The sequence below is a fragment of the Anopheles bellator genome, chromosome X (assembly GCF_943735745.2).
Source record: "Anopheles bellator chromosome X, idAnoBellAS_SP24_06.2, whole genome shotgun sequence".
Taxonomy (NCBI): Eukaryota; Metazoa; Arthropoda; class Insecta; order Diptera; family Culicidae; genus Anopheles; species Anopheles bellator.
Window position 1 is genome coordinate 4,314,380 of NC_071287.1, and position 26,056 is coordinate 4,340,435.

The following is a 26,056-nucleotide window of genomic DNA, read 5'->3' on the forward strand; positions in this document are numbered from 1 at the left end:
AGTTAACTAGTTGTACGATGTTGTTAGTTACTAGTTATTAGTTATAAGTATGATAAAATGACTCAATGCCACGTAATTTAAATAGATTTTAATCGAAATATTTTCATTTCAATCATTTTGATACCTTAGAATTATTAAATAGCTTCAATCCCAATGTGGAATATCTCTGTACTCTTATGTAACCAAGCATTTATGTATAATAAAGATCCAAAAAATCCTTGAAAAAAAAAAACGTTCAAAAGACTGTTCGATTAAACCAAAAATATGTCATCTATCCTTCAATAATAGAAAAATAGGCCGGACAATACATTTGCAAAATTGACATGACAATAAGTGGTACTTCAAGAATTCAGCAAGGCATTATGTTTAAATTTAGTCTCTTAATTTATATTTATAGTGGTAATGCTAGCTAGTGAATTACATTCTGTTAAATAAATACTGGGTATTTGTGATTCTAAAGAAAATAAAGAGAAAAAGAATTTGAAACAAATTTTGAGTAATCGGTCAATTTTTGACAGTTGTTTTACTGTGCACGTGTCTTGGCCCATCGGCGATTCTTTTTCTCTTTCAAAAAATGAATGGCATAGAATCTTTATCAAACTTAGTGTGGAAATTGAAATAAAGAGCTTAAGCTTAAGCTTAAAGAGCTAAAGAGCTTCATGAGTTGTTGCCGATAGATAGAACGGTCAATAACGAACATTATCTGCAAGTTATACGAAATCCAAAAACAAAACCTAAAAGCCGCGACAATTTTTTACAGACCACGTGCATACGCATACCAAGTTTAACATCGTTGCTTGTTTGTCCAAATTTTTGGTCAAAAACTACAAACTACTGATGCCAAAGCCACCGTATTGCCCAAATCTAGTCCCCTGTGGCTTTTTCTTGTTTTCAAAACTCAAATTATCGTTTCGTTGTCAATTAATTTAGGAAAAGACAGAAATCGCCGATGAGACAAAACACGTTCAAGCAAAACAGCTGTAACAAAAATTAACTGAGCAATAAAATTAGCCAAAATTTTCAACATAAGTGAATGACATGTGTAGCAACATAAAACAAATTGAAGAAAGCATTTTCTTTAAAATCACAAATTCCCGGTACTTGTTTAACATAATGTATGCTGGAAATATTTAAATAATGAATTAAATTTTATCTCTCATACCTAGCTTAGACGGACCAATCCTAAGCCAACTCTTTATGCTGCGCTACCAAAGTTGATAAAATCGTACGTTTGTCGCAGTGTTCTACACTTCCCTGCAAAAATAAACAAAAACTACGAAAAGTGTAGTATTTGATGTTTTCTCTTTTAATAAAGAAGAATATATTATCGTTCCAATGAAATGTAACATGGGTGTATATTCTCGGCTGAAGGCCGTGCCAACGATCGCTTTAAAGAAAAAAAATTATCACTCTTTTAACGCTGACAGCAAACCATCGTTTTGGATGTTTAATGCCAAAACATCTGCCAGCCACATGTAGATTGGCTTCAATGTGGTCCAAGTACCAAGAGCCAAGACAGTATCGTTCCGTTTAAACGATGCTAACGTTCGCGTGTGTTAGTTAAGGTTGCTGACAATAAGGTTTGGTTTAAAGAGTAATTCAATCACTCTTTCGACTTGGAGAGATGAATTCTCAGAATCAGGCTAAAACACGCTCGGAATTGGTCATAGATAACTACCGTAGATTACGGGGATTAAGACCCTACATCTATTAAGACCCCCTCATTTTTAGATCAAAAATTTAAGAAAAACCTAAATTACTTTAATTTTATTTTTAACGATTTTTTTTATAACTCATTCGTCATAGAAATTATGTAATTCTTCAGTCTCAAACATATCTTCTGTTTTCAAACATTGTTCCATTAACCAGATTAACCAGTTTTCTAGCTAATTCTTCCATGTCATCAGCATCATCTGTGTCTGATGAATCACTTTGGGCAAAAAATAGCATCATCCTCAGAGCCATCTAATGCATTACTAATACCTGCTTTTTTAAATATTTTGATGATAACATCTTTCTTGATGGCATCCCATAAAGTTTTCACCCACTGGCAGACTTGTGAGATTGTTGGCCTCTTCAACAGGCCTGATGGAGTTAAGTTTGTATCAGATTCACTCATCCATTTGGTCCACTCCTTCATATTTGCCTTAAAAGGTTTATTGATACTGACATCAAGAGGTTGCAATTGAGTTGCATGAGTGCAAACCTGAAATGAGTGCTAACTATGTTCTTAGTTCTTTAGCCTTTTGCTTTACTTTTTCCGTCAAATGCCCTCTAAACTGATCAAAAACCAAAAGAGAATTCTTCTTCAACAGTTTTTTCAAGTTTCAAGTTTATATGCCCGCACCATAAAAGCTGTGATGCCCGCCGTGCGACTTTGAAGTCGCGCGACACTTTCGAAAGCTTGTTGCCAAAGCTTCTCGGCGACCAGAGCTTTCGCTTCGAGTGGCTTCGAGCTCGATTGCTCGATTCGGACCGATCGACCGATCGCGTGCACACCCTCACACGCGCACATCGCAGACTCTCTTAACCCGATCGCACGCGGATCGACTGTCCGCCTGGTGGTGGTGGTGGTGTCGGCGAGTATTTTCAAATTTTCATAGCGTGCTGGCCAACCAGTGGCTGGGCAAGCGGATCCGTCAAACGGTTCCGAGAGCCCGCACAAAGTGCAAGCGTTCCGTGGTCGTCGTCGTCGTATTCGGTTCGTCCGGCTTCGGCAACTTTCTCTCGAGTCGCCTTTGAAATGAAGCGGGCCCGCGAGTGCAGACTCCTTGCCCCAGTCATCCTGGGCTAGGGTGCAACAGGTGCAATCAGTGTGTCCCAGGAGCCCGGACCCGGACCCGGAGATACAGCCGGGCAGATCTTCCGTCGGTGTCGGAAGGGTTCCTCGAAGCCCGGACGCCAAACAGTGAGCAGTGACAGCTAGTGCGTGTTGTTGTTATTGTTGTTGGCCGCAGTGCCCATGCTTGATGCTTTACGAGGTGTTCGAGGTGTTCCTCCGAAGGTGCCTGTCGACGACGACGTGATAAACCAAGTGATTGCGAGTGACCGGGGAGTGATTTTCGGGCATCCTTGCCCAGTCCTTCTAGACCCAGGTCTAGTAACCTAGTGGAAGTTGGTGAGCGAGAGTTCGTGCCCGTGTCGGTCGGTGCATGCAGCATTCAAATCAGCGTCAGATCCGTCTTCCAATCAACGCTTACGACGGTTTCCCGCCGACTCAGCAGCATCAGCATTCAGCGTTACGTCGAAACGCGCCCAACGATCAACTCCTGCGCTGGCTGGCCCCGTGTGGCGTGCCGGCTGGATTATGTCGAAGAAGGTAGGTCACCACTGGGGTTCCATATGTGTCCCGGTTTATGTGTTGGTGTGGTTCACCCACATTCCTGCCGGCGGGAGCGGGTGAACCTTTAACGCCTGCGGTAACCCAAATGTATTGCCGTTGGTAATTTCGGACTTTTAGGCGAATTCGGCCCAAACTCCCAAACCCCAGTTTATGTCGTGGACGTCCGGCGTCTGGACGTGAAAGGTCTCCCAGAGAGCGTGGCGTGGCCCTTCCTTTCACACGGCGCTGCCCGCCGGCAGCCGGCCGAGTCCCGAGATGTGAAAGCGCCGTGCGCCTTACGATGCCGTTTGTTATCACCTCGCGGAAAACATGTCCCCCGCGTGCGTGACGTCGAAATGTCAGCGAAGCGAGAAAGGGCAACAAATATGGCGGACCTCGCCTAGGTCCTCGGCTAGGCATTGATTTGTGGGTTAGTCGTCCGAAAGCACCCAGCACAGCCAGGGTTCGAGTGTTGGGTGGGTTCTTAAAGGTTCTTTTCCGAGTTTCTCCCTCTCGCTCTCTCGCTCGCTTGCTTCACGGGAAAGAGTCCGAAAGACCGAAAGGATATGGTCCAGACCTTTACCCTTGGGCCAGCGCCTCCAAGAGCCCGGGACCTGAGAAGCGCCGTGAGAGGGTACTTGAAGCCTCCGTGATTCTCTCTCTCTCTTTCGCTCTCTGTGTCGCTATCTCGTCAGACGCGGGCAGACGAGTTTGCTGATCGAGAGGACTTATACGGCTAAAGGTTAGAGTACCAGAAAACGCGCTAAACGATGCCCCCGACGGGGAATAGCTGTTTGACGAGTTTTGTTTGCTCCGCATCTTCGTTTTCGCTGCTCTCCTTTCGTCTTTTCTGGTTCTCTCTCTCTCTGTCTCTTTTCCTTCGCCCTGATCGTGATTCCGCGCTGAACACGCCCGGTCTCGCCCGTCCAAAACGATGTACAGCACGCTCGATCGTTAACACTGTGGATTCAACCACACCAACTCAACCGTCACCTACACACACCCACCCCAAAGTAAGAGGATCATAGCGCCCCGTTCGTCAGCGGTTCGCATCTTTATGCTCGAGCCCAGCACTCTCTCTCGCTCTCTCTCGCTCTATTTATTTTATTTATGTTCGCTCTCTCTGTTTCCACGCGCGTTTCCGTCAAGTTTATGCTTCATCCGTTTGGCCCGCCGTCTCTGGCTTCGCCTTGCTACTATCGGTAAAGATCTGAGGCCCCGTTCTATACCCGTTCGGTGGCTAGAGTTGTTAAAAAAATAAAAACACAACGTTACAGTAAATAACAGAAATTTACATTGTTTTACCGCGGTTGTGCCTGGTCTGAATAAGAAGCATTTGAAACGGTTATTTGGACGGACGCACACGTTGTTTCGATTCCTATGCTTCGTTACCGTGTTCTTTGCTGTCTTCTTCCTGGTGTGGGTTCAAATTTGTTATGCTCTGCGCGTCCACCAAGTTGGCCCGAGGAGGAAGGAGGCCTTTCGGTCTTCTCAGTGTGCTTGCTGTTGGCGGCGCCTCTCCCTTCTCCTCCTCTTCTGCACAAACTGTCTCTCTCTCTCTCTCTCTCTCTCTGTTTTATGTTTCGCCTTCCGCCCGGCCTATATTCAGCCGGAGGGTTTATGTTGGATTCTCCATTCTTAAGCCAGTGGTAAGTTTTATTTTGAGCCGTCGATTTGTTACTCAATCAGCTCGCCTGGGAACGCTTTCTCTCTCTCTCTCGCTCTCGCGCTCCTTCTTTCCTCGAGTGTTTCTTATTTCACAACTGCTCACCACTTGATGGTCGGACTGGCTGGTCCATTCCCGATTCTAGAGTCTTTCACTTTCAATCCCTTTCTTCGCGGGACCCAACAGTACTTGACACACTTGTGGTCTTTTTCACCCGATGCCTAAGGTTTACGACCTTGGTTTTTCCGATGGTTGGTAGCTTTTCCGTTGAAAAGCAAAAATAAGGCCGATGCCGAAATAAGAAAAACCGACCAAGACCAAAGTCCGACGCAAATCGGAGAAACCCCGGAGCCGAGGAGCCGACCACCTCTTCCGGCTTTCGTGCCGACGAACATGCGCGTGTTGAGCGCATTGCTGATGCCCCGATGTGTTGCGTCGACGGTTGGGCTGTTGTTGTGCGTTAAAGCGGGCGCCGTATCGTAATGCGCCATTTCCGTAGGCTACATTTGGTCGGTTAGCCTGGAGATCCGAGGGGTTGAATGGTCGAATTTGATTCTATTCTTAGTCGCGCGCGTTCCTGCGCGACACATATAATTGCTGTGCCAGAAGTCTTCACTCCCACATCAAGACAAGCCAGACAGAAGTGTCAGAATTATTTATTTCGTCCCAAGTCAACGAGTTACAAGACCTGGGTGATACTTTTTCCTAACGATAAGGTGCCAGTGCCAAAAAAGAAAACGTAGCCAAATAATGTAATCGAAAAGAGTAACAGCAGACCAAGAGTTTTGTTGCACCATCATTCAGACCTATTGAAGACAGGTACCAACGAAGAAACGGACGGAGAAGAAATTGACAAAGGGGAATTCAAGGAATTGCTGCTCGACTGTCGCCCCCCATAGTCTCGCAGGATTCAGATTCGTAGAACTCTTGGTAGGTCGCTACAAGATCCAACACCAGGCGTTGAAAGCATGAGGTCTGTATCGGCTGGGGACTTTGAAAGGGGTGACATAGAGACGTGAAGGATGAGGCGTGATGCTGTTTTAATAATTTTTCCCGCATTACTTGCGCTTTTCACTCCGCCCGCGTCCGTGTTCCGATGTAGCACATGGGTCAATAAGCCGTGACGTCCGCTTTTCTTTGCATTCCCAATTTGACGTTATCTGGATCAACTAGCGGGCTCCAGAATATCCATTCGTCGGTGGAGTCACCCGTGACGTTTTGACTTATGCTGTTTCCATAGAAGAATGCCAAGAATTGCCACAAATAATGGTGCCCTCCGGTAGCTCCGCTTCTTACTCCGGACTTACCGAGCTACTGAGGGTATACGTCACATCGCGGGCTCGTTAGCTCCTACCGCGAGCGTGAGCATGATGCGGCAACTTACCGTGTGGGACATTCTCCCCCAATGCCATGTTCCGGGGTACGTCTCAAGGAACAAGGTCACCCGAAACCGTTTGGCCGTTTCGCGAAGAATAAACTCAAGCCGAACTCCCCGAAACGTGGCCCGGTGGGGAGGAGTTTTCTGGAAGCCGAAACCACGACCTAGGGATTCCTAGCTACCCGTCCACGTCAAACAACTCAATTCCAATTTCTTCCACACCTTCAAATGGTTAGTGCCCACGCATTGTCCGACGCTGGACACTAAGTAATTGGACTTGTGGGGGACTCCAGCGACCCATGGACACCGCGACCACCAGACTGCTACTACAGCTACTTTCTGAGTCAGGTCGATTTCTTGGGCCGGTATCGGTCCGGTTGGTCCGGTCCCCGCTCGTGGTATCGCGCGGATACCGGAAATCGGGCCAACTCACAGTCACGGAACGGCGGACGGCGAGAGTCGTAAAAGCGCACGCCACGCCAGGGTCACGCCAAGCCAAGCCAAGTCGAGTGTGCGGCAAGCCATGCTTCGATTCCGGCGCAATCCGTGTCCGCGGGTGTGTGCGGGGCCCCTGAACTAGTTGACCGCTCAGTTGGATCGGCCGATCGGCCGCGCTTATGCTCCAGTTGCAACAGGTGCTCCACCTCGCCGCGGTGCCGTTGGAGCACACACGCTCTGCTTCTGTTGCTAACGGGGACCACCTGTCCCGGCTCGGCCGGCCGGCTCCGACCAGTCCGGCCGGTTCCGTTCGGTCGGAGTTCGTCGATTCCCCGCTGACAGCCCGCTACCGATTGGCGTGTTAATTGAAGATACACGCGGGCACGTGAGCTCCCACGCGTCCGCACTTTCTCCCCACCTGCGGCCAACAAGTAACGGGAGTTTTGAATTTGAACTCAATACTGTGTCGAATGATACGTCAAAACGTTAGGACTTCGGAATTAATTCATGCACTTTTAATTCAACAATCCAAGGAGATCGACAAAGGAGAAGTTCGAACGAGCAGAGGGGGGAGCAACAGTTCCCCTTCCGAGTTCCATTTTAATCCCATTCTGACCGTTTTATGGCCAAGGCTTGCTTCAAACCCATTTATTGTTGTCCAGCAACAATTTCATTACGGTTTGAAAGCTCATAGTACACCACACCTTTCACATCCCACCATATGCACAGTGAATATGACGCTTGCGGTTGCGATGGTCCTGCTTCAGCAGGCTGTACCCTGGCTTGTTTGCGTTTGGGATTCTCTTATTAATTCCACCAGTGACGATTCGGTACAAGAACAACTTTCATAAAACAATTTTTTTGTCTGTCAGCAAGTCGGCGTTCTTGGTTTTGCAAGTCAAAATCGCCACTTCTAAACCGTCCAAACCACATCGGACACGCAGTAAGAGCATGTTCACCATCAACATCCATTAAAGGGCGATTACTTTCGGAAGAAGTACTCCCAAACAATAACACTTAACCAGGAACAAAACTCCCATCCGGACAATGGGTGTTTTTAGCACTTTAACCAAAAAAAACCGTAGACTGCTTAGGGAAGCTAGAATGACAGTGGCTGTCAAATGCACATGGGGAGGCTGGGGAACAAGTCATCCATTATTTTCTTGGTAGATGCCTTTAGTGTTCGATATCTCGTAAAGTATCGATCGTACAGTTTCAAGTTTATGCTTGTTTTATAGCTGATACTTTACACTTAAAAAAATGAATGCATTTTTTTGTTTATTGTTTGTTCCATTCGTTTGTGAGTTACAGAGGGTAAACAATGGAAGTCACCAAAGAAAAAATTCACTACATTTTACAGTTGTTCTTTCAAAAAGATGGAAATTCAAGCTGAGCCGCTCAAATTTCGCATGTTGTTTGTGGTGCCGATACTAACAGCTACTGGCGACCAATTTTGATTTCGCTGACCCGTTTCAGTTATTTTTTATGTTAAAGCCTTCGCAGACACGTCATCGAAAATGTCGATAAAATCACAGAAATAATCAAAGTTCATCAACATGTTTGTAATCAAAGAATCGATCAATCAAACATAACTGACCAGAATCGATCAATAAAAGAGGATTTGTGTTCCACCAGGACAACGAAATGTTGCGCACGTCTTTAGAGATTCCCCAGAAAGGCCGGGAGCTTGAGTGTGAAGTTTTAATGCCTCCACAGTATAGTCCGGACCTTGCACCAAGCGACTGACACCCATTTCACGCATTACAATATTTCCTGAGAGATGAAAAACTGAGATCAAAAAAGGATTATGAAAATGGATTGCTCGAGTTTTTCGCCAATAACGATCAAGCCTTCTATAAGAGAGGCATTAGTTTAGCAAAGGCAACAAATTTTTCAACAAAACGGTGCATATTTGACGCAAATCGGACCATCCGAACATCTTAAATACAGTTTTGAATGTCACCCAAAAATAATGGAGGAGTTTTTCCCCAACCTTATATTTCATTACCAAAAACGAATGACATTGTCGCAACCGCATAACTTAATTCAAAGTGTATAAGCAAATGGCTGGTTATGTTTTGATTACAGTAGTACCACTTAACGCCCTCCTCAAACGCCCCTTAGGCTGGAGTGTTCAATATCAATTAGTGATACCGTGCCAATTTTTCTTGGTGATCTCGCGGACTCAGCTAAAGCGCCCGTCGCCACTCGCCTTTCTCTGTTTCCTCGTTTTCCGTTTTCCGGAGGTGTCCGCTTCTTTTTCGCCCATTTCACCTACCGTTGTTGGCGCGCTTCTTCACTTTCTTGGCCGAGGTCGGTGTTCCGGTCAACACGTTCGTCCGTTCCGGAGGTGAGAATGGAAATGTCAACTCCGGTCGTAAGAGTGCGTTGCGTGGACTTCTCGCCTGGCCGTGAGCTTTGCGCACTTTCACAACCCCCACACCCCCACCCATACACCTGACCGACCGACCGACGTGTGACGGTCGTGATTTCACGCGTTCTCTCTTTTGGCGGCCCTGGCAGACCTGAGGGGTCGGCCCCTGGTGGTGGTGGTGGAACAAGGGGAGGCGATGTGCTCCGGCTCTATGCCCCCGAGGAGCTCTGTAGACACTTTCTACTTTACTCTCTCGCTCTCTCTCTCGCTGTCTCTCTAAACGCCTTAGCTCGCCCGGCTTGCGGAAATGCTAATGTCGGGACGGTTGACGTTGACTCTATACTGTTGGAACCCCTCCGGGAGCCGGAGTTGTCGCGCACAGTGGGAGCAAATGTCATCCGGTTGGTTGTTACGCAGCATCATCTGGAGGGGCCCCACTTTCTACGGGGCTCGAACGATCACGATTCGGCGAGGAACACCGAGATTGGAGAGCGCTCATCGTGGACATCCTGCAGTCACGTCAATCCAGGTCTGCGACGTCAAATCCACGGGGTATAGACGTTTGAACGTAACGCGGATCCGCGTGCTATTGCTGTCCGACCTCCTTGCAAGCGCAAGTCGCAGCATACTAACTGGTTCTTGGTTTTTGGTCGAAATCCATTGCACGAGATCTCCACAGGAGGCGTTGCCGCCCGATAAAGCATCATGATGACGTCACGACTCCTAGAGCCGGGAATGCTAAGGAAAGACACCCAGTCAGACACAGCTCGATCGATTCATTTTTATTTCCAGACGATTCTGCGAAGCTCTGCCTCGGGCCGTTTTGTGACCAATTCGAGTTGGCGATGGCGTCGATTCTCCCACAGTGGCCAAGAAGCGACAAGATTTGGGGGAGCGTCGACGACGACAGTGAGCCGCCGCCAAGTGATTACCATAAATGAGTTAACGGAGAGAGAGAGAGAGAGTTTAGCGTAATGCGCCGCCACTTTTCTGCCACACTTTTGCCGTGAAAGAACAAAAAAATACTCGAGAAGCACTCGAGGCGCTACTCGCCCGTACTCGATCCCGCTTCTTCGAGCAGCCTTCCGGTTTCCGGTTTTTCGGCTGAGGTAATGCGTGCGTTCCGCGGGCCAATTCTCGTGTGATGAGGGGGAACAGGGTGAGGGGCGTTTCCCATTACATCCACCGAGCAGCACTTGCGGGGTTGGCACAGAGCACCATCCGCGATTTTAATGTGTTTATTACTTATAGGGCAGTTCTCGCTCTTCGCGCGGCGAAGCGAGTCTGTTGTTACTTCATGGTGAACGGCGCGCCGCATCAACAATCGTAAATACGGACGGGGAAGGCCTCTAAATGTGGTCTTTCTCTCTCTCTTTCTCTCCCTCTCCCTTGCTCTTCTTTCTTCATTTTTACACTTATAACCAGCGGCCGCCGCCTTTGAGCCGGGGGGCATCGTCGTCCGTTGCCGTTTTTCGGTTTGGTTTGGCCTCCAGTTGATCGATCTGATCTCGATCTCTAGCTCTTGATGGTGTTTTATCGTATAGGAGCAGCCGGTGGTACGTGCGTAGCGCATCCTGTCTACGCTGATGATCTCGATTTCGGTGTGCGCGAATCAGAAGGTATCAGTTCGAATCCCGGCGGAGGCGACAGGTACCCAAAACTTTTTCTCTGGGATCTCTGGGAAGAAGAGTACAGAGTAAAATCGTGGTGTGCCTGCAGAGAGAGTGGAGAGTAAGTAGTTCACACAGCGCGTACAGTAACAGATAGGAGAGCAGTAGGAGCTTTTTCGGTACTCCACTCTCAGGTCCCCGTATCTGGCAGGTGCTTGGATTTTAATCGCCAAGTTGAGGGTGCTTCATTTAAGAACCTCTGGCGGCAACAAAATGTCTAGGATTGATTGTTAAGATTGTGTTTATGATTTGATTGTAACCTCTTCTGACGGAATGGTTGGTTTCGCTTTGGTCTCTGGTTGGGGTTTGAATTCCAGGCAGTTGGACAGCTGCAGCTGTACGACTAATCAAACCGACTTAAGGAATTACACTGCTGACCAACAAAAAATAGGTAAAAGTATTTAAAGCTGCGTAAAATTGATCATTTTTCAAAACCTATTGCATTCCTCTGCACTTTTTGCCACAATATTCATCTTTGTTTGAAAAAATATTGTCCACCTAACTTTTGCTTCAAGGTTTCAATATAGTTTAGGTTCGGAGTTCGGACTCGGGCCGAGGCAAAACTGACACATTATTGCCATCAAACCACGATTTCATAAGCTTCGACGTGTACTTGGGATCGTTTTCTTGTTGAAATATTTTAGTTTTCACTCATTTCAGTGGCATGCTTTATTCTGCAACGTCTTCCATGATTGATATACACTCGAGAGCATTCATGGTGCTATGTACTCTGAAATGGGGACCTATACCAGATCATGAAAAATATCCCCAAATCATGATACTTCTACCTCAATGTCTTAAAAAAAATTTTTGTAAACCTGCGATAGAATTATTTGCCAGCAGGTTGTCGAACATTCCACTAAGCCACTGCTCGAAACAAATATATTTTGGTTTCATCGCTCCATAAAATACTATGCCGATTTTTCGTAGCCTTCAGAACGATATTGAGCAGCAAACTGTTACCTCATCTGTATTTTTTTTAAATCAATAGTGGCACTTTTCTTGCAAGGTTTAGGTTTAGGTCAATTAGGCAACAGGTTTTGGGCTAGTGATGTTATTTATTAGTGAGCAAATCGTTGACACAACGATGTTTTTTAGATTCACAATTGAAGTTTGATTGCAGCAAGATCAAATAAACTAATTCCTTTCAAGAAGTTCGGTTGAAATTGCAGCGTATACAACCTATTTTATTGACCAGGCCATATCAGACTGCTGTGAAAATTAGCGTATCTCAGGGAAACTATTGTATCTAAGTACAGTATCAGTATCAGGTTAGTAGTGGCTTGAGTACAGTTAAAATTTTGTCAGCTTCACACAATTACCTATTTTATTGGCCAGCAGTGTATATAGACCGTTTCATTATGTCTAAGCACGATTTTAAATGAACGCCAAAAATTCAAATTAGACTAAATTTTTTTTTCAATTTTGAACGCTGTGTTAACAGTACGTTTTCACCAAATTACATTCTTGCTAACCATATGCTAATGATCGAACTTTTGACTTTTCCACAGACCGATTTTCGATAATTTTGGGCACTTTCTTCCAATCTTTGGTGAATATTTCAATGGTGTTGGTTTACATGTTTTCGCAAGTATGCCCTGGTAAGTGCCCAAAAAGTTTCGATCGGTCTTGTCTGTGGACAGTTTGGTGGCCAAATTTGCAATAAAACTCGTTTGTCACGAAGCTGTTGATCACACAGTTTACGGGCCATTGGTTTAACGGATGCAGCTTGTTTTGCACTCCGTCTCGGGTTTTGCTGCACATTTTATGTCTTCAGACCAAATTTTTTTTTGGAACTATATGGACGGTACTCACAGTTGATCCCATATTTTAAGCCACATCTCGGACGGAGCCACTTTTCTTGCTGCACATTACTTTCTGGTTCAAAATTTTATCCATCCGCTTTCCGCCAGATTAAATTTTATCCTTGAAGCTGTTTTCTTCTTTGAATTTCCTTGATGCGTTTCGAACCGCTCCAATGCTTATTTTTCCCTGTTTTGCCAAAAGACTCAGTGAAATGTTGGGAATAGTGCACCATTTGTGCAAAAGCTGTTGGCGCTCCTCTGGAGAAATGCTTCGTATTTTCACAAAAGTTTAAGAAACCTGTGCGAATGATACAGCATTTTTAAAGTTAAAGTGTATACTTAATAAATATGTCGAAATAGACACTTGGAACGTCATATGGAGAGAGTCAAAATCGTGCTTACACATAATGAAACGATCTATAGACAAATAATGTTCAGAGCGACCAATAGAGAACGAACAAAAATGGGACGTACTCTGCCATGATCCGTCGTATGACGTTAACTTGACGCAATCCAAATCATGCCAGACTTGTCATCGATGAACCCAAGACGATATATCGCTCGGGGAGTAGTTCTAGAATGGGACTAATCCCCAACTCTCCGATCGATCTGAGTTTATGAGAATGTAGTTGACTGTAGGCGACACCAACAATGCACTTCTTGTGGCAGGAGTTCCTCCTCTAGCACATTGTTCAGGGGTATCCCTGCAATATCTGATGGGAGTTCCTACGCGCTACGAGCCCAGAGAAACACAGAGTACGGCATGTGCAGGGTTTTGTCATGTAGACTTCTTCCAGGGGGTCGAAGCTTTATTCCGTCTTCCGTCAACAGCCTGCCCCCGGTACCACCATCCCCGCCTCTGGCTCCGGCGGAAGACCGTGGTGTGGCGGTGCCATGGGTGCCGAACAGAACTGTGGCTCACTTTCGCTGTCACTCGGTGGTGGTGTGTCCGTGGCCGCCCGACGACGCATCCAGTACCGAAGCCACTCCTGTTCGTTCGCTTCAGCCTCGTGTATCACTCCCGACACTCCGACTGGACGTGCTGGCTCGACTTCTGGTGACGTCACGGCGACGACGTCTGCTGCTCGTATCGACACCCCGGGCGGTAGCGGCGTGATACTGCTGGCTACCGGCACGGGTGCTGATGGTTGGGGTGGGTCCTGCAGGAGATACTTGTTCACTTTGGCCTCCTCCTGCAGGAACGTCTCGAACTCGCGCCGGAAGTAGTCGTTTATTAGCCGCCAGATGCCGGTACTGTAGCCGAGCAGTATGGTCACGAAGAACAAGCTACGCAGCGCCAGTAGCAGCATGATGGGGGTGGCCGGGGAGCACTCACACTCAAATCACGGTCACACTCAAAGAAGTGTCCTTTGGGAATTAAAATTGTCTCTCGTGTTTGGTTGGGCCAGAGGGCCCTCTGCTTTGAAGCGCTTGGTGCGTCGGGGACTATTAGGCGGAGAACTCACACCCACCCAGGACACACACGAAGAACACAGGGAGGGAGGCCTACGGGTAGGTGGTGTCTTCACCGTCGGCTTCACCGTAAAAGATGGAGCGCAGCATTTGGTAGGACTGCTGCATCTGCGGCCAGGCCATCGTCATGAACACCACCAGCGTGTTGGCGATCACGAACAGCTTCATCATTTCGATACCTTGCAGAGAGAGAGAGAGAGCGAGAAAGCGAGAGAGAAAGGTCCTTGAGGGCTGTTTATATGAGATTATCGCACGGCCAACGTCCTTCAGGGGGCTGTCACTCATTGTAAACTCATTTCCACCCCCTCCTCGGAACACCCCGACCCCGGACCCCCCTGCGAACACTGTTGGATTCCCGCCCCCCGCCCAGAACGGAAGCTGGATTCATTTGCCTCATTTCAATCCTCCTCGTCCCCCTACCGCGGGGAAAGGCCCGGAAAATGCGCAACTTGTCTGCCACCAGCCCATCCTGCCACCCATCCAATCAAATCCCCGACCGACCGACAAATGTTCTGTCCCTCCCCCCTCCCTTCCCACACCGCTTACCACCCTCCCGCACCAACCTTCTTGCGAACGGAGGTATTTGCCGAAGCCGGCGTTTGTCTCGTCGTCGTCGACGTCCAGCTGCTGCTGCTGTTGCTGCTGGCGTCGACTGCTGCGGGTCACTGCTGCCCCTTGCTCACCTCCTGCCACTGCCGCCGTCGCCGCCTTGTTCCTGGCGCCGCCGCCGCCTGCCTTACGGCCCGCCGTAGCCACCGACGGTGGCATGCTCCTCAGCGTGGAGATCCGCGTTGAAAGTGAATCTGATGGTGGTGGTTCCCTGGGGGGGCAGGGGAGGGTGAGGAATGAGGAGGTGGGATGAGGGGGGAGGTGGTGGTGCTGCTGGAGAGCCGGTCGGCTCAGGCAGAACGTCGGGCGTCGGCTACAGAGAGAACAGAAAAAATGAACGGAAAGCACCCGGGTTCGAGTGGAGTAAGTGGTGTGAGTGGGGGGCAGCCATTTGCCAACACAAACAACATAACACACCTACACACACACACACACACACACACATACACAAACACACACACACACGTAGCGGATACAGCGCGATGGTCGATGTCAAAAATCCTGCCGATGTCCCGGTCGGAGCGATTGAGACAAAAAAAAGGAAAAAATCATGCTGATGGGGGGGGGGGGGGGGTGGGGTGGGGAGTGGGGTGGTCTGAGGGATGCACAGTATTTGCGTGCCATCGGCCAGTGCCACCCATCATCCAGACGGTGCCACGCGCCCCCCCCCCCCCCCCCCCCCGTCGGGGTTTTTATTTTTATCCTTTCGATTCGCACCCTCACCACCACCCACTTCCGGAGCCACCTGGCTGTGGGGGGAGGGGGTGGGGGGAGGGGGAGTTCCTGATTCGGACCCTGGCCGGCCCCGGAATCACCGGAAGCGCCCGTCAATTGCGCGACCATCTGATCGAAGTGGCGTTGTTGGACGAACGTGTTGAAAGGGGTGGTGGGTAATGCGGAGGGTGGAGTAGGTGGGTGGGTGGGTGGGTGGGTGGGTGGGTGGCTGGCACTAGTGGTAGTGGTTCGGTGAGTGGACGGACGACGGACACAAATTCAATTGAAAGCTCCGACCGCTCGGCTCGGCTCGGCGCTGCTTGCTGGAGTCGTTTACCCGCCTCCAACCACCCACCCCCCTTTCACCCCCCTTCACCCACCCCTTCCGCCACCCGTTATGTTCCCCCGCCCTGCCCACCCTGTTCCGTTCGCAACCTTGCTGGTTTTCATTTCCGTTGGTGCCGTGTTGGTTTCTCTGTTTGTTTGCTTCGGTTTTCCAATGTTTGTTTGTTTGTCTCGCGCCTTTGACACTTTGTTTTGTTTACTTTGTTTACTTTACACTTTGTTTTGGTTATTTTAAGCTTTTGGAATTTTGATTCGTCACTTGTTTGTGATTCCGATCGGGATAAATATTTTTTATTTCTACGCTGGTTACACTGTCAAACTATTGCGATACTGGGTTCTTTTCGTTAAACAGTGCACCTTACATTTTCCATTGCCATTTTCCAACGCCCATTGAATTTTCAATTGAAACTCCCCTCTATCCACCCAACAATTCGAGAGCTAACTATCTGAAGTTTTAAATATTAACTAGTTGTAACATGTTGTTAATTATTAGTTGTAAGCAGAATAAAAAGACTCAATGCCACGTGGCATAACATTTAATATAATTTAAAGAAATTTAAATCGAAAAATGTTCCTACCAATTATGTTGATCCTTATGGACTTATTAAATAACTACAATCCAAATGTAGAATACTACCGCATATACTTATAATTCAAACTCCCGAAATCAAGAGTTTCTAAGTGAGGCACAAAATGTTCAAAGAAGGTCGGGACGATGTAACGGAAACGAGGTATGGGAAGGGCGACGATCAACCACACGAGTGCTACACGTCAATAAAATGCAAAAATTGGTGCTCCAAAATCGTCCACTGCCAGTCCGAGGGCTAGCTAACCTGTTGTTGGAAGGCTCGAAAGGATCAGTGGAATCCATTCCAATCTCCAGCCTTTTCGTAAAAAAGAACCGTTTTGTGGACGAATTGCAAAATTCGAAACAAACGTAGACAAATGATGTATCGAGCAGGAATTCTTTTACAGCATGACGCAGATTTAGCAGAGCAAAGAAAGAGTCTTCGAGTTGTGAGCGAATCCGCGGTTACTTTTTCGCCCACAATAGGCGTTCGTTGTCTCCGTTGGGCGTGGATTAGGGGCCACGACTTTTCAACCCTGGCCATTCTGGCCGGGGCCGAGTCTGAGTGTGTCCTGGGAGCGCCTGGGATTGCGATAATGACACCAACCCTACGCCTGGCCTGCCCGCATTTCGCCCCATCATTAGGAGCACCGGGGATGCTCCCGGCGCGGGTTCGGCGCGTGCTGCATGGATTCTGCTCCCTTCATTAGCGCGAATCACGGCCGAGGGGGGGTTGGTGGGGTGGGGGACATCCTCCCCCCAGCGCCAGATGACAGATGGAATCGCACGCGGCGGCACGGGATAATTGCTACCGGCCTCATCCTCAGATGCTCGGGCCCTCCCCCCTTTTCATCAATGGGCGACGATGGGCGATAACGAGAGCATGTGTTTTTGTTGCCTGTTGTGACTCTGTTTGTGTGTAGGTGTGTGTGTTTCGCGGTTTCCTTTTTTTTCTGACCGTATGTCACACACTCTTGGGGAGTCATCATTAATTATGCACCGGGAAGAAGGCGGCTTCTCGACCTCTGTCTCTCTCTCTCGGGGGGGTTCTGAAGGTTCAGAGGGCTCGCACCTCTCAGACAAGGATCCACTGGCGTAGTGCCGCTTACCGATTGTTAGTCCCCCGGAACGCTGATTGCTGGTGTTGATGTGTTGGGAAGAATCCGGGACTCGATCCAGCTCGGATGTCCAAGAATCCGAGCTGCCGGCGCTGCCTAGAGTTGGTCCTGTTTGGTCCGGTCCGGTCAGTGTCCGTTTGTATGCCCACACCACACAGCCTGCACAGCCGTCGAGCCGGACGACACCACCCACCAACTGCGACTGACGTCCAACAGTGACTCTAGCGGCTGCCGTGCCCTTTCGCGTTCGATCGCCGACGCCGAAGATCCTTCGTGGGAAGAACTTGAAATGCGCATCCAGCAGGACGGGTGCATGTTGAGTGGTTCATTGCGGCTTTAGAAACCTTTCAAATATATAACCCCCCTCCCCCGAACCCGACGAAGAATACCTCGAATCCCTCCTCCTCGTAGTAGTAGGTCGGTTGAATAAGCCGATAAAATCGTGGGTGAGGTCGGGGAGGGTGGGGGTGGAGGTGGGAGGTCGGTGCGAGTGTAAGCCGGAAAACAACACCACCTGCCTGGCTGGCTGTTCGGGAGCTCTCCAGTCCCCATTACGTAATCAGATTAAACTGCGTCCGGGAGTACTGGGAATCCTGGTACTTGGTGCTTGGTACTTCTGGGGAATGGCCCTGGCTCGGCAAGGAAGCTTTGCACTTTGGAAGCGACGTGCCGCCCTTCAGAAGCCATACGAAGCCGGCCAACCGACCGAAAGGGCGGAACAGGCCGGGTTCAGAAGCAGAACCTCCAGAACCTGGCGTAGTTCGGGAAGGGAAGACACCAGGCGCGATTGCTTATTTCCGCCCCATTCCTTTTGCGCGCTGACAGAGTGCGCGGTCTCTCGGTCTCACCATGTCTGCGAGTGTCCTGCTGCATTCTGTGTCATTTATTTATTTTACTAGCCAACTTTTATCCATCCCCTGCGCTGCTGCGAGTTTATCCCCTCCCCGAGTAAACAGTTCCGTTTCGTCGTCATCGGATCCATTAGAAGAATTAATTTTGGTTTAATCACACTCGGGCATGATGACATCATCATTATGGCCCCCGGTCGGTAGACGATTGGCACTGGCCAATGGTAACTCCTTACTCCAATTTTTGCGATGCAGGTGAATGGTACCACTTCCGGACTTCCGCAATGGCTCCCAGATGTTGTTGCATGGGCTGTGCATATTCATGCATGCGGCTTGAAGTTTCCTGTACGTATCAACGATGAATAGGTTCGCAAGCTGAAGAACTCTTCAAACTTCAAACTCGGATTTCTATAAATTGAAGCAATTGCAAAATTGCATTAAATCCACCTTTTTTTAGTATTACTTGCAGTACGTGTTAAGATGTCCGTTTGAGCGACAGCTGTCAAAATGAACAATTCATTCATTCATTCAGCATTCATCGGCTAATATATTAAAACTTTTAATTAAGTAAAATTTGCCTTTGACGAACGTAAAAAATAAGTAAAAGTAATAAGCTTAAGCTAAAAAAAGTAAAAGTAACATGCTATTAGTGATAGTAACAGTAATAATGATGGTGTAATGGATGGTTTAAATGCTAATGAACTGTCACGGCTGGCCAGAGCTTTCCTTTATTTCCTTTTGGGGTCCTAAAATTGTTGCCTAAATTCTTCGCCTTTTATATTCGGCAAAGCGAAGCGATCTGTGCTGTCCTCACCACAAGAGGGGTAAGGCGATGATATCCACCTACAGAAAATCGCCATCCAATTACACTCATTTGACAGTAATTGGTGAAGTACGATCAAAACCGCAGGATGGTTCCGCATCTCCTACGTTTAGCGAAATAGCGACCCCTGACAATCAATTTCCCAGACTGTTACAGACTGTGGTGTTTTAGTTCGCATCGTTTCCAATTATTCAGCTTTCTCCTTCAATGTCCACACGAATCGGTTACTAAGGCAAGGGCAGGTCAGCTTCCGACCGATTGCCGATGTGCCGATTTCTTGTTTTGCGTCCCCGAGCGGATTGCTTTCGAGCCAGATTTGATTCGAAACTCACTGTTTCGTTCTACATCTTAAATTCGTCTGCGTCGCATTATGACGTCATGAAATCCGATGCTCAGTACTCGATTGGAAGCTCTCATTTATTTGTTATTACTAGAACTGACGTGGCCGTAAGAGGCTACACCAACATGAAGCTGTGACACTCGAAGTATGGAGGAGTTCGAGAATTGATGGGCAAAAAGGGTAAAGATTCATGAACTGTGACGCCCTGTGTGTATCAACTTGTTGATCTTGTTTCCGGAAAAGAGTGGAGAAAATAGGAAACGAATGGTCGGCCAGTGTTACGATTCGCATATCATTTATGCTCTCATGCTCAGGTTACAGTGGCACAGCTCACCAACTCCCAACTCATCAGATATCGCAACAGCTAACTGTTGCTACCGTGTTGGTCACGCGAGGGGCGAAAATTCCGTTCGAAATTTGCGTGCCGTTCGGTTGTTGGTTGCGGATGAGTTCGGTTCGGCCGATAGGCGGGAAAGTCGGTGAAGTCGGACAGCCGGTGAGTGGTGATATGATCCAACGTGGGGGCGGTGGCTTCGCCTTTGCCTGCTTGTTTTAAAAATCCATAATCGATGGTGGTACATTCACCTTGTTCACTTTTTGAGCATTTTCTTTCATGCTTGATGGCCTACTCTTTGCCTCTAATGATTTGAGTTCTGTTGCTTCTCTCTCTCTCTCTCTCTCTCTGTTTCTTTATGTTCGCTTTCTCCCTTGTTATTATTACTCACTTTGCTTAGTTTACTATCATTTTTGTTCGATCGACTCTCTTTCTAGGTTTTGTTTTGTTCTGCAACACTTTCATACAGGCTCTCTATGTGTTCTGGAATGGTCGCTTTAAGTTCAGGTCCTATTGCTTATTAGAATTCAGACTGATCCTCAGACAGGACGCTTCAATGAACAATATTCTCGCTACCTTTCACCAACTGTCTTAAAGCCAGGATAAGTGGATATTTAAATAAAGGGGACATCAACTAATTAAAATCAATCAATCAATATAAAATAACACAATCAGAATTGTTCGTCGGCTGCATTTTTCGGCTAAGATTTTCATTACCCTAAGACTTTCTCAAGACGATTGCCAATATTGAACAAATATTCAGAGCATTCAGCAATGAATGTTTGTTCCGGCGATCTCTTTCGTTTGAATGGCCAACTGCGAAATGTGTTCAATGAACATGAGGTTGGAACCTACTCAAAACACAGCTAGCCATCATTCTAACGAAACGAATCGTTGAAGAGACCAAAACCAGCGCAAGTCATAACTCGCCCAACGCTCCAGAAGAACGCAAGAATTACATAGCATCCGGTCATAAGAACGTCTTGCTCTCGGAACATGTTATCAGGGAGCGAGTTTGCCTCAGCGCGCATAGAGCCAAAGGGTACAGGCGATAAAATGCAACGCACTCAATTGATGCAGCAGGTTGCAATTCAAATTGAACGGTAAAAGGGACCAGAAAGGACTGGATATCAAATTGGCTTGTTCTCGAAGAAATCAACAGAAGGGAATAAGTCGAAGGGCTACATGAACCAAATGCACGCGCAACCAAACAGTATAACAAAGACGAGAAACGGTCGAAAGAGTTTGTTCGTGTGATAAAGTTGTGATTGACAGCATTCCGGCGACGCGACCGAGACATCTCAAATTTTGAGCCAAATAAGGGCATTTATAACTAAAGCATAAGTTATCGCTGGAATAGAGTTCATTGGTATGCGAGAGCCGCGGAATCGGCGTCTGACTATAAATAAGAAAGGAGAAATAAAGATCGAAGTCGACAGTTGATTTGAGGATCATTGTGGAAACGACATCAGCTCCAGGCGGGATTTTAAAGACTCGGCTGAGTCTGGTGACAACAAATTGTCGAAGTCGAATCTTCAAGTATCGGCGCACAATAAAAACAGTGACGGGGAGTAGAGTTAACAAGTTAAAGGCATGTCAACGTGTTTCAATTTCCAATCGGTAAATAGAATCCCCAAGTTGGGGCTCTTCATCGGAATGGCTAGAATTGGCATGTTTTCGATGGCTCTTCTTGCTCTTACCGGTATCTGATCGCTCCGAGTTCCTCCAGCTAAGGGTTTTTTTCTCCGTCTTTTTGGGTCATTCACAAGGCTTTTCCGAATACATAGACCAGAAATCTGTGTCAATTAATTACTGCTTCCAGTCCAAATCAAAATTATCCTACGACGGTACGCACATTTGACAGAGCAGCAGAGCCCTGAGTTTCTCAAAACGTCGCCAATATTGGAAATGGCGAACTTGGAACCCCCAGGACCAGAACATCTTTTAGACAAATCAACTCGAGGCAGGGGTTATGGGTTCACTACAACTTACACAGCACGCAAAGGTGTCCGGAACAGGACCACCGTCAACGGATTAATCCCCGCAGGCCCTAATTATTTCATACGCCTTTGATCCGTCGATCACTCGGACCAATTTCGCTAGTCGCACGCTGGCTGCCACTAGCGAGACGTACGTTCGACCCGACGAGCCCAAGCACATGCCGCTAATAACTACCAGGCTGATCTGCAGGTCCCGCAGAACTCCCGCCGGTGGATTCGTGTTACTTCAGTTTTTGACAGTATGGCGAATGTGTGTGGCCGAGCGGTTATTTGATTGCGTCCAACGTGATCGACCTGGACCGGAGCACTTGGCACACTCCCCAGCGGCTCCCCCGCTGTCACTTCGGGTGACCAGCGGAAATACAGAAATCGGAAAACAGACTCACAAAAGACGGGAGGCGGGGGGGGACCAATCAACTGAAAACTGAATTCTAATCCGTTTGCCGAATTTGACACTTCTCTGGCACATATCGGGCACGCAACGCACCTGGTGTGGTGTTCGCGCGATATCCCTCGGCGCCGGGAACGCCGAACCGGGCCCGGTTCGGGTTCGGCTGTACCAGTCAGCCGATGCCGAGGGACGTCCTTCGTCTTCCGGTTGCTCGCTCGTGGCTCGTCGGGATGCTGTCGGCTCGGGATGCTGTCGGGATGATGTGGTCTCCGAGACGCGACCGAAGCGAGCCCGAGCTAGAAAGCAACAGCCGGTCTCCGAGGCCACCGACGAGCACTATCAGTGAATCAGGCACGCTCGCCTAGTGTCAGTCTAGTGTCGGATGCTGGCCAGTCCAGACGTGTACTTTCCGTGCGCAGCTTGGTGGTGGCGTGCGCTCGTCTCTCGCCCCATAATCCAGCTACGGGCGCTCCCGGCTGTTAGTGATGCGTAAACCGGAGTAGAGTCCCTCTAGAGTCCGCAAGCTCCACTCCTCGGAACGCCTACGTTTCACTGAGGGGTACACGATAACGACGATGTACGCCCGGTCCACCGGTCACCTGCTGCTGTTCGTTGTGCTGTGCTTCTCGCTGGGAGTGCTTTTTTCGTTCTACTTCCTGTTTTACTACCATGTTTTGAATCTTTTCATTGCGTGCAACTAAACCGGCCAGTGTCAGGTGCGCGAAGTGAGTGCTGTCTCCAGTGACTTCCGTCATGGTCATCTGGTTCCAGTCTTAGTTCCAATAAGTTCTCCCTCAACAGTGCCGCCTTTCACTATCCAATCCTATCCGGTCGGATGTCGGAGACAGACCGGTCAGGTCTCAGGCCCAGAGTTCGGAAGGAAGTCCGGTGTTTTCTAGGATTCCGTGTCGTTTTGAACTACCAAGATCGCCCACCAAGACTACCGAAGTCGACGATCGCTGGTGGTCTGCTTGGTTTGCCTGACGTCACCAGTTGCTGGCCCCTCGCTAAGTACCACGATAGCGCCTAGTTCCCCCGGGGGCAAAACAATCGAAACGGAGCTGTCAAAAATCGATCACTTTTGGTCCAATATCTTGTTCTGGACGCGGTGGCCACATTCGCCACAGCGATTCCAGTATCGATTGGAGGAACCCGAGCGCTCGACTCTAGGTTCACTTCCCGCCATATGGTGTTTTGATCGTCGAGTTCAAACACTAGAACCCTGGAGCAGCTCTCAGCAATCAACTCCATCAATCAATCAATCGCAGTCTTCGTCGCCTTCGAAAAATTTGCTCTCAGGAAGAGAGAGAGAGTGGACTACTGTGGCCAACAAATAACCGGGAATTCGCACAATCTTTCTTTATTCTTCCAAACCTATGTTATCGCACAGTCCCCCAAATCACATTCAACACATGGTGTTAAGTCAGGTCGATATGGGACGACAAGGTCAGCAAGATTTCGAACTGGAACTGGAGATCGGATTTTGGAGCACCAGCTCTTGCATTCTATTGACGTGTAGCTCTCGTGTTCCCGATCGTCCCGGCCGTGCCTCGGTTTCAACACTTTCCCAACACCGTTTGGACCATTTTGTACCACTTTGTAAACTCCTGTTTTTCGGGTAGAGCTTGACCATCGAAGAACTTCTGGAACAGTTTCAAGCTTTTTGACAACAGAATCTCCATTCAGACATGATGGAAAACGAAGAATTCACTGTTTACAGCTGATTCGTGTTTTGACGTAGTCCAGGTTTGAGGACTCCATATGGTCCTGCCTGCCGGCTGCCTGCTCTACTGTCACACTGATCGTCAACATGTCTACGTTGACTTTGGGGTCGGGTCTTGCCACTGATTCGTCTGTGTATTCAACTCCAGACCATCTAATCTCGTCCCGCAAGCGATCCGCAACTCTCTTGGGAAAGAAAAATCAACAAAACCAGAACCAGAACAACAGCCGCCGAGCCGAGCCGTTCCGGGATCGGAATGCGGAGCGGGACGTCGGGAAGTGTGCGGGGGTGAACTGGAGGCATATGGGGTGGCGTGGGGTAGCGCTCTCTCGGTAGCTCGCGGGTCACTGTACTCTGTGACGTATGTGTCAAGCGCGGTCGGTGAACGGCCGACCGACTGTTGTTGCTGTGGTTGCGGTGGTGGATGATGCGGCACGCGCCAGCACTGCTCAAGAAGTGCTCCTGCCAAAGAGGGGACCCCTGCTCCCCAACCCTCCCTGGCACACAGGCTTGAGGACTTGAGTTGTCTGAAGAGGAGACTCTGCGGAAGAGATGATGTATGCTGTAGGAGCTGTGAGCACGCCAAGACACACAAGGCTTGGCCGGGGTTGGTGGGTGCGGGACCACTTGGGTCCACTTCAGAGCAGCGCACATCCCCCCCCACCCCCCCTCCGCTACCGTACCCTTTTTTCCTGCGGCCCCCTCTGCCTCCTTCGGGAGCAGAGATCACAATCCGGCGAAAGCGTCTTTATTTGTTTACTTCTTCGTCTTTTCTTCTCCGTGGTTTTTGGCCACTGGTTAAAGGGCCTTAAAGACGGCACGGGGGGCGAGGGGAAGGGCTAGCTCGTTCCTCCTCCGCACACCTTCCTCCTTACGAGATTACCCCATTTTAACCCACTTTAATCACCGGCCTCTGACGTCGTCGTCGTCGTGGACGCCCCAAAACGTGGCAGGTGTTACGGCAGTCAATCGGCAAATCAATTGCCTATTGCCTCTCTCCCGTCCACCCTTCTTCTTCTTTATCCCCCATCCGGGGCCCCTCGCCCGTCGGTCCTTTCCCACCGACAAAGCGCGTGGGGAAGTTGGGAGCGCTAATTAAACGGAAATTTATCCTCCAAGGTTCCTGAGTGATTCGGGGGGGGCGAGGGCACCGAGGAGGGGTCAAAAGGATGGGCGGGGCGAGGAGGGCAACAGTAGGCAACGAAACCCACAGGGGCCCACATGGATCATCGGCGCGTAATGCCCCGACGTCGTCCCGGGTGAATGATTTATTCGCGAGGCGCGCGCGAGGGAAATCTCCGTGAAGGAGAGCGGGGTGGTGGTGGTGTGAGAGGGGAAGGAGTTGTTGGCAACGAGCAGCACTCCGAAATCTCGTCGTGGCCGGCAGCGGGGCCGAAACCCTTCCTGTCTGCCTTTTTTTTTGTAAAAAGGATGTTTTTACAGGGTGTACCATGTAGTGTTCTCTTTTCCATTTGGTTACAACACGGAACTGGTTTTATATTTTTCTGGTGGTTGGTTGAACATTTCTTCGAAATTACAATTATGTATAAAACACAATTTTGGTAAGATGGCCACCACGAATGGCTTGGCAGAAGCTCATTCGGTCGAACTATTTGTGAGTAAATTTTCGATTGTATCTTGTCCTATCTCGGTCCTATGGCCAGTTTCAAATTAGGTCTTTTATGGCAGATAGCGTCATCCTATTGGAACCAGATGTCGTCTAGGTTTTCAGCATCAATTTCGCCGAAGAACCTCGGTCTCGGTAGCGTCAACGCTGTCAATGCTGTTACGGCGACTCCTTTTTCATTTTCGAAGAAAATGTGCCGATCGCCAGACACAAACACCACACATAACAGAGTTTCGTTGCGTGGGTGCATTGGCTTCTCTTGCACGACGTGTAGGTTTTCTGAACCCCAAAAAAAACAATTATACTTATATTATTATACAACAATACGACAATTATACGAAAATGGAGTGAATGAACCTTTCGAATAAATGTTCAACCATCCAAAAATATGAAGCCATTTTTGGTTTATAATCAAATGAAAAAACGAACGCTAGATGGTACACCCTGTACTTTGCTTTCATTCAATCGAAAAAGGATACGCGAGAGAGAG

The 26,056-nt window shown here is 48.5% G+C and overlaps 2 protein-coding genes across 2 annotated transcripts; both read right to left on the reverse strand.

The window, feature by feature from the left end:
• Positions 1-11,537: 11,537 nt before the first annotated feature.
• LOC131214090 (uncharacterized) lies at positions 11,538-13,971 on the reverse strand. The gene has a single exon (XM_058208451.1). The coding sequence runs from the start codon at positions 13,961-13,963 to the stop codon at positions 13,478-13,480; it is 486 nt and encodes a 161-aa protein (XP_058064434.1). The 5' UTR covers positions 13,964-13,971; the 3' UTR covers positions 11,538-13,477.
• A 178-nt stretch (positions 13,972-14,149) lies between these two features.
• LOC131214091 (uncharacterized) lies at positions 14,150-17,706 on the reverse strand. The gene is made up of 3 exons (XM_058208452.1): positions 17,472-17,706; positions 14,690-15,048; positions 14,150-14,305 (listed from the first exon to the last, which is right to left on the reverse strand). Exons 2-3 carry the CDS (start codon positions 14,892-14,894, stop codon positions 14,160-14,162), a joined length of 351 nt encoding a protein of 116 aa, XP_058064435.1. The 5' UTR covers positions 14,895-15,048; positions 17,472-17,706; the 3' UTR covers positions 14,150-14,159.
• Positions 17,707-26,056: the final 8,350 nt, after the last annotated feature.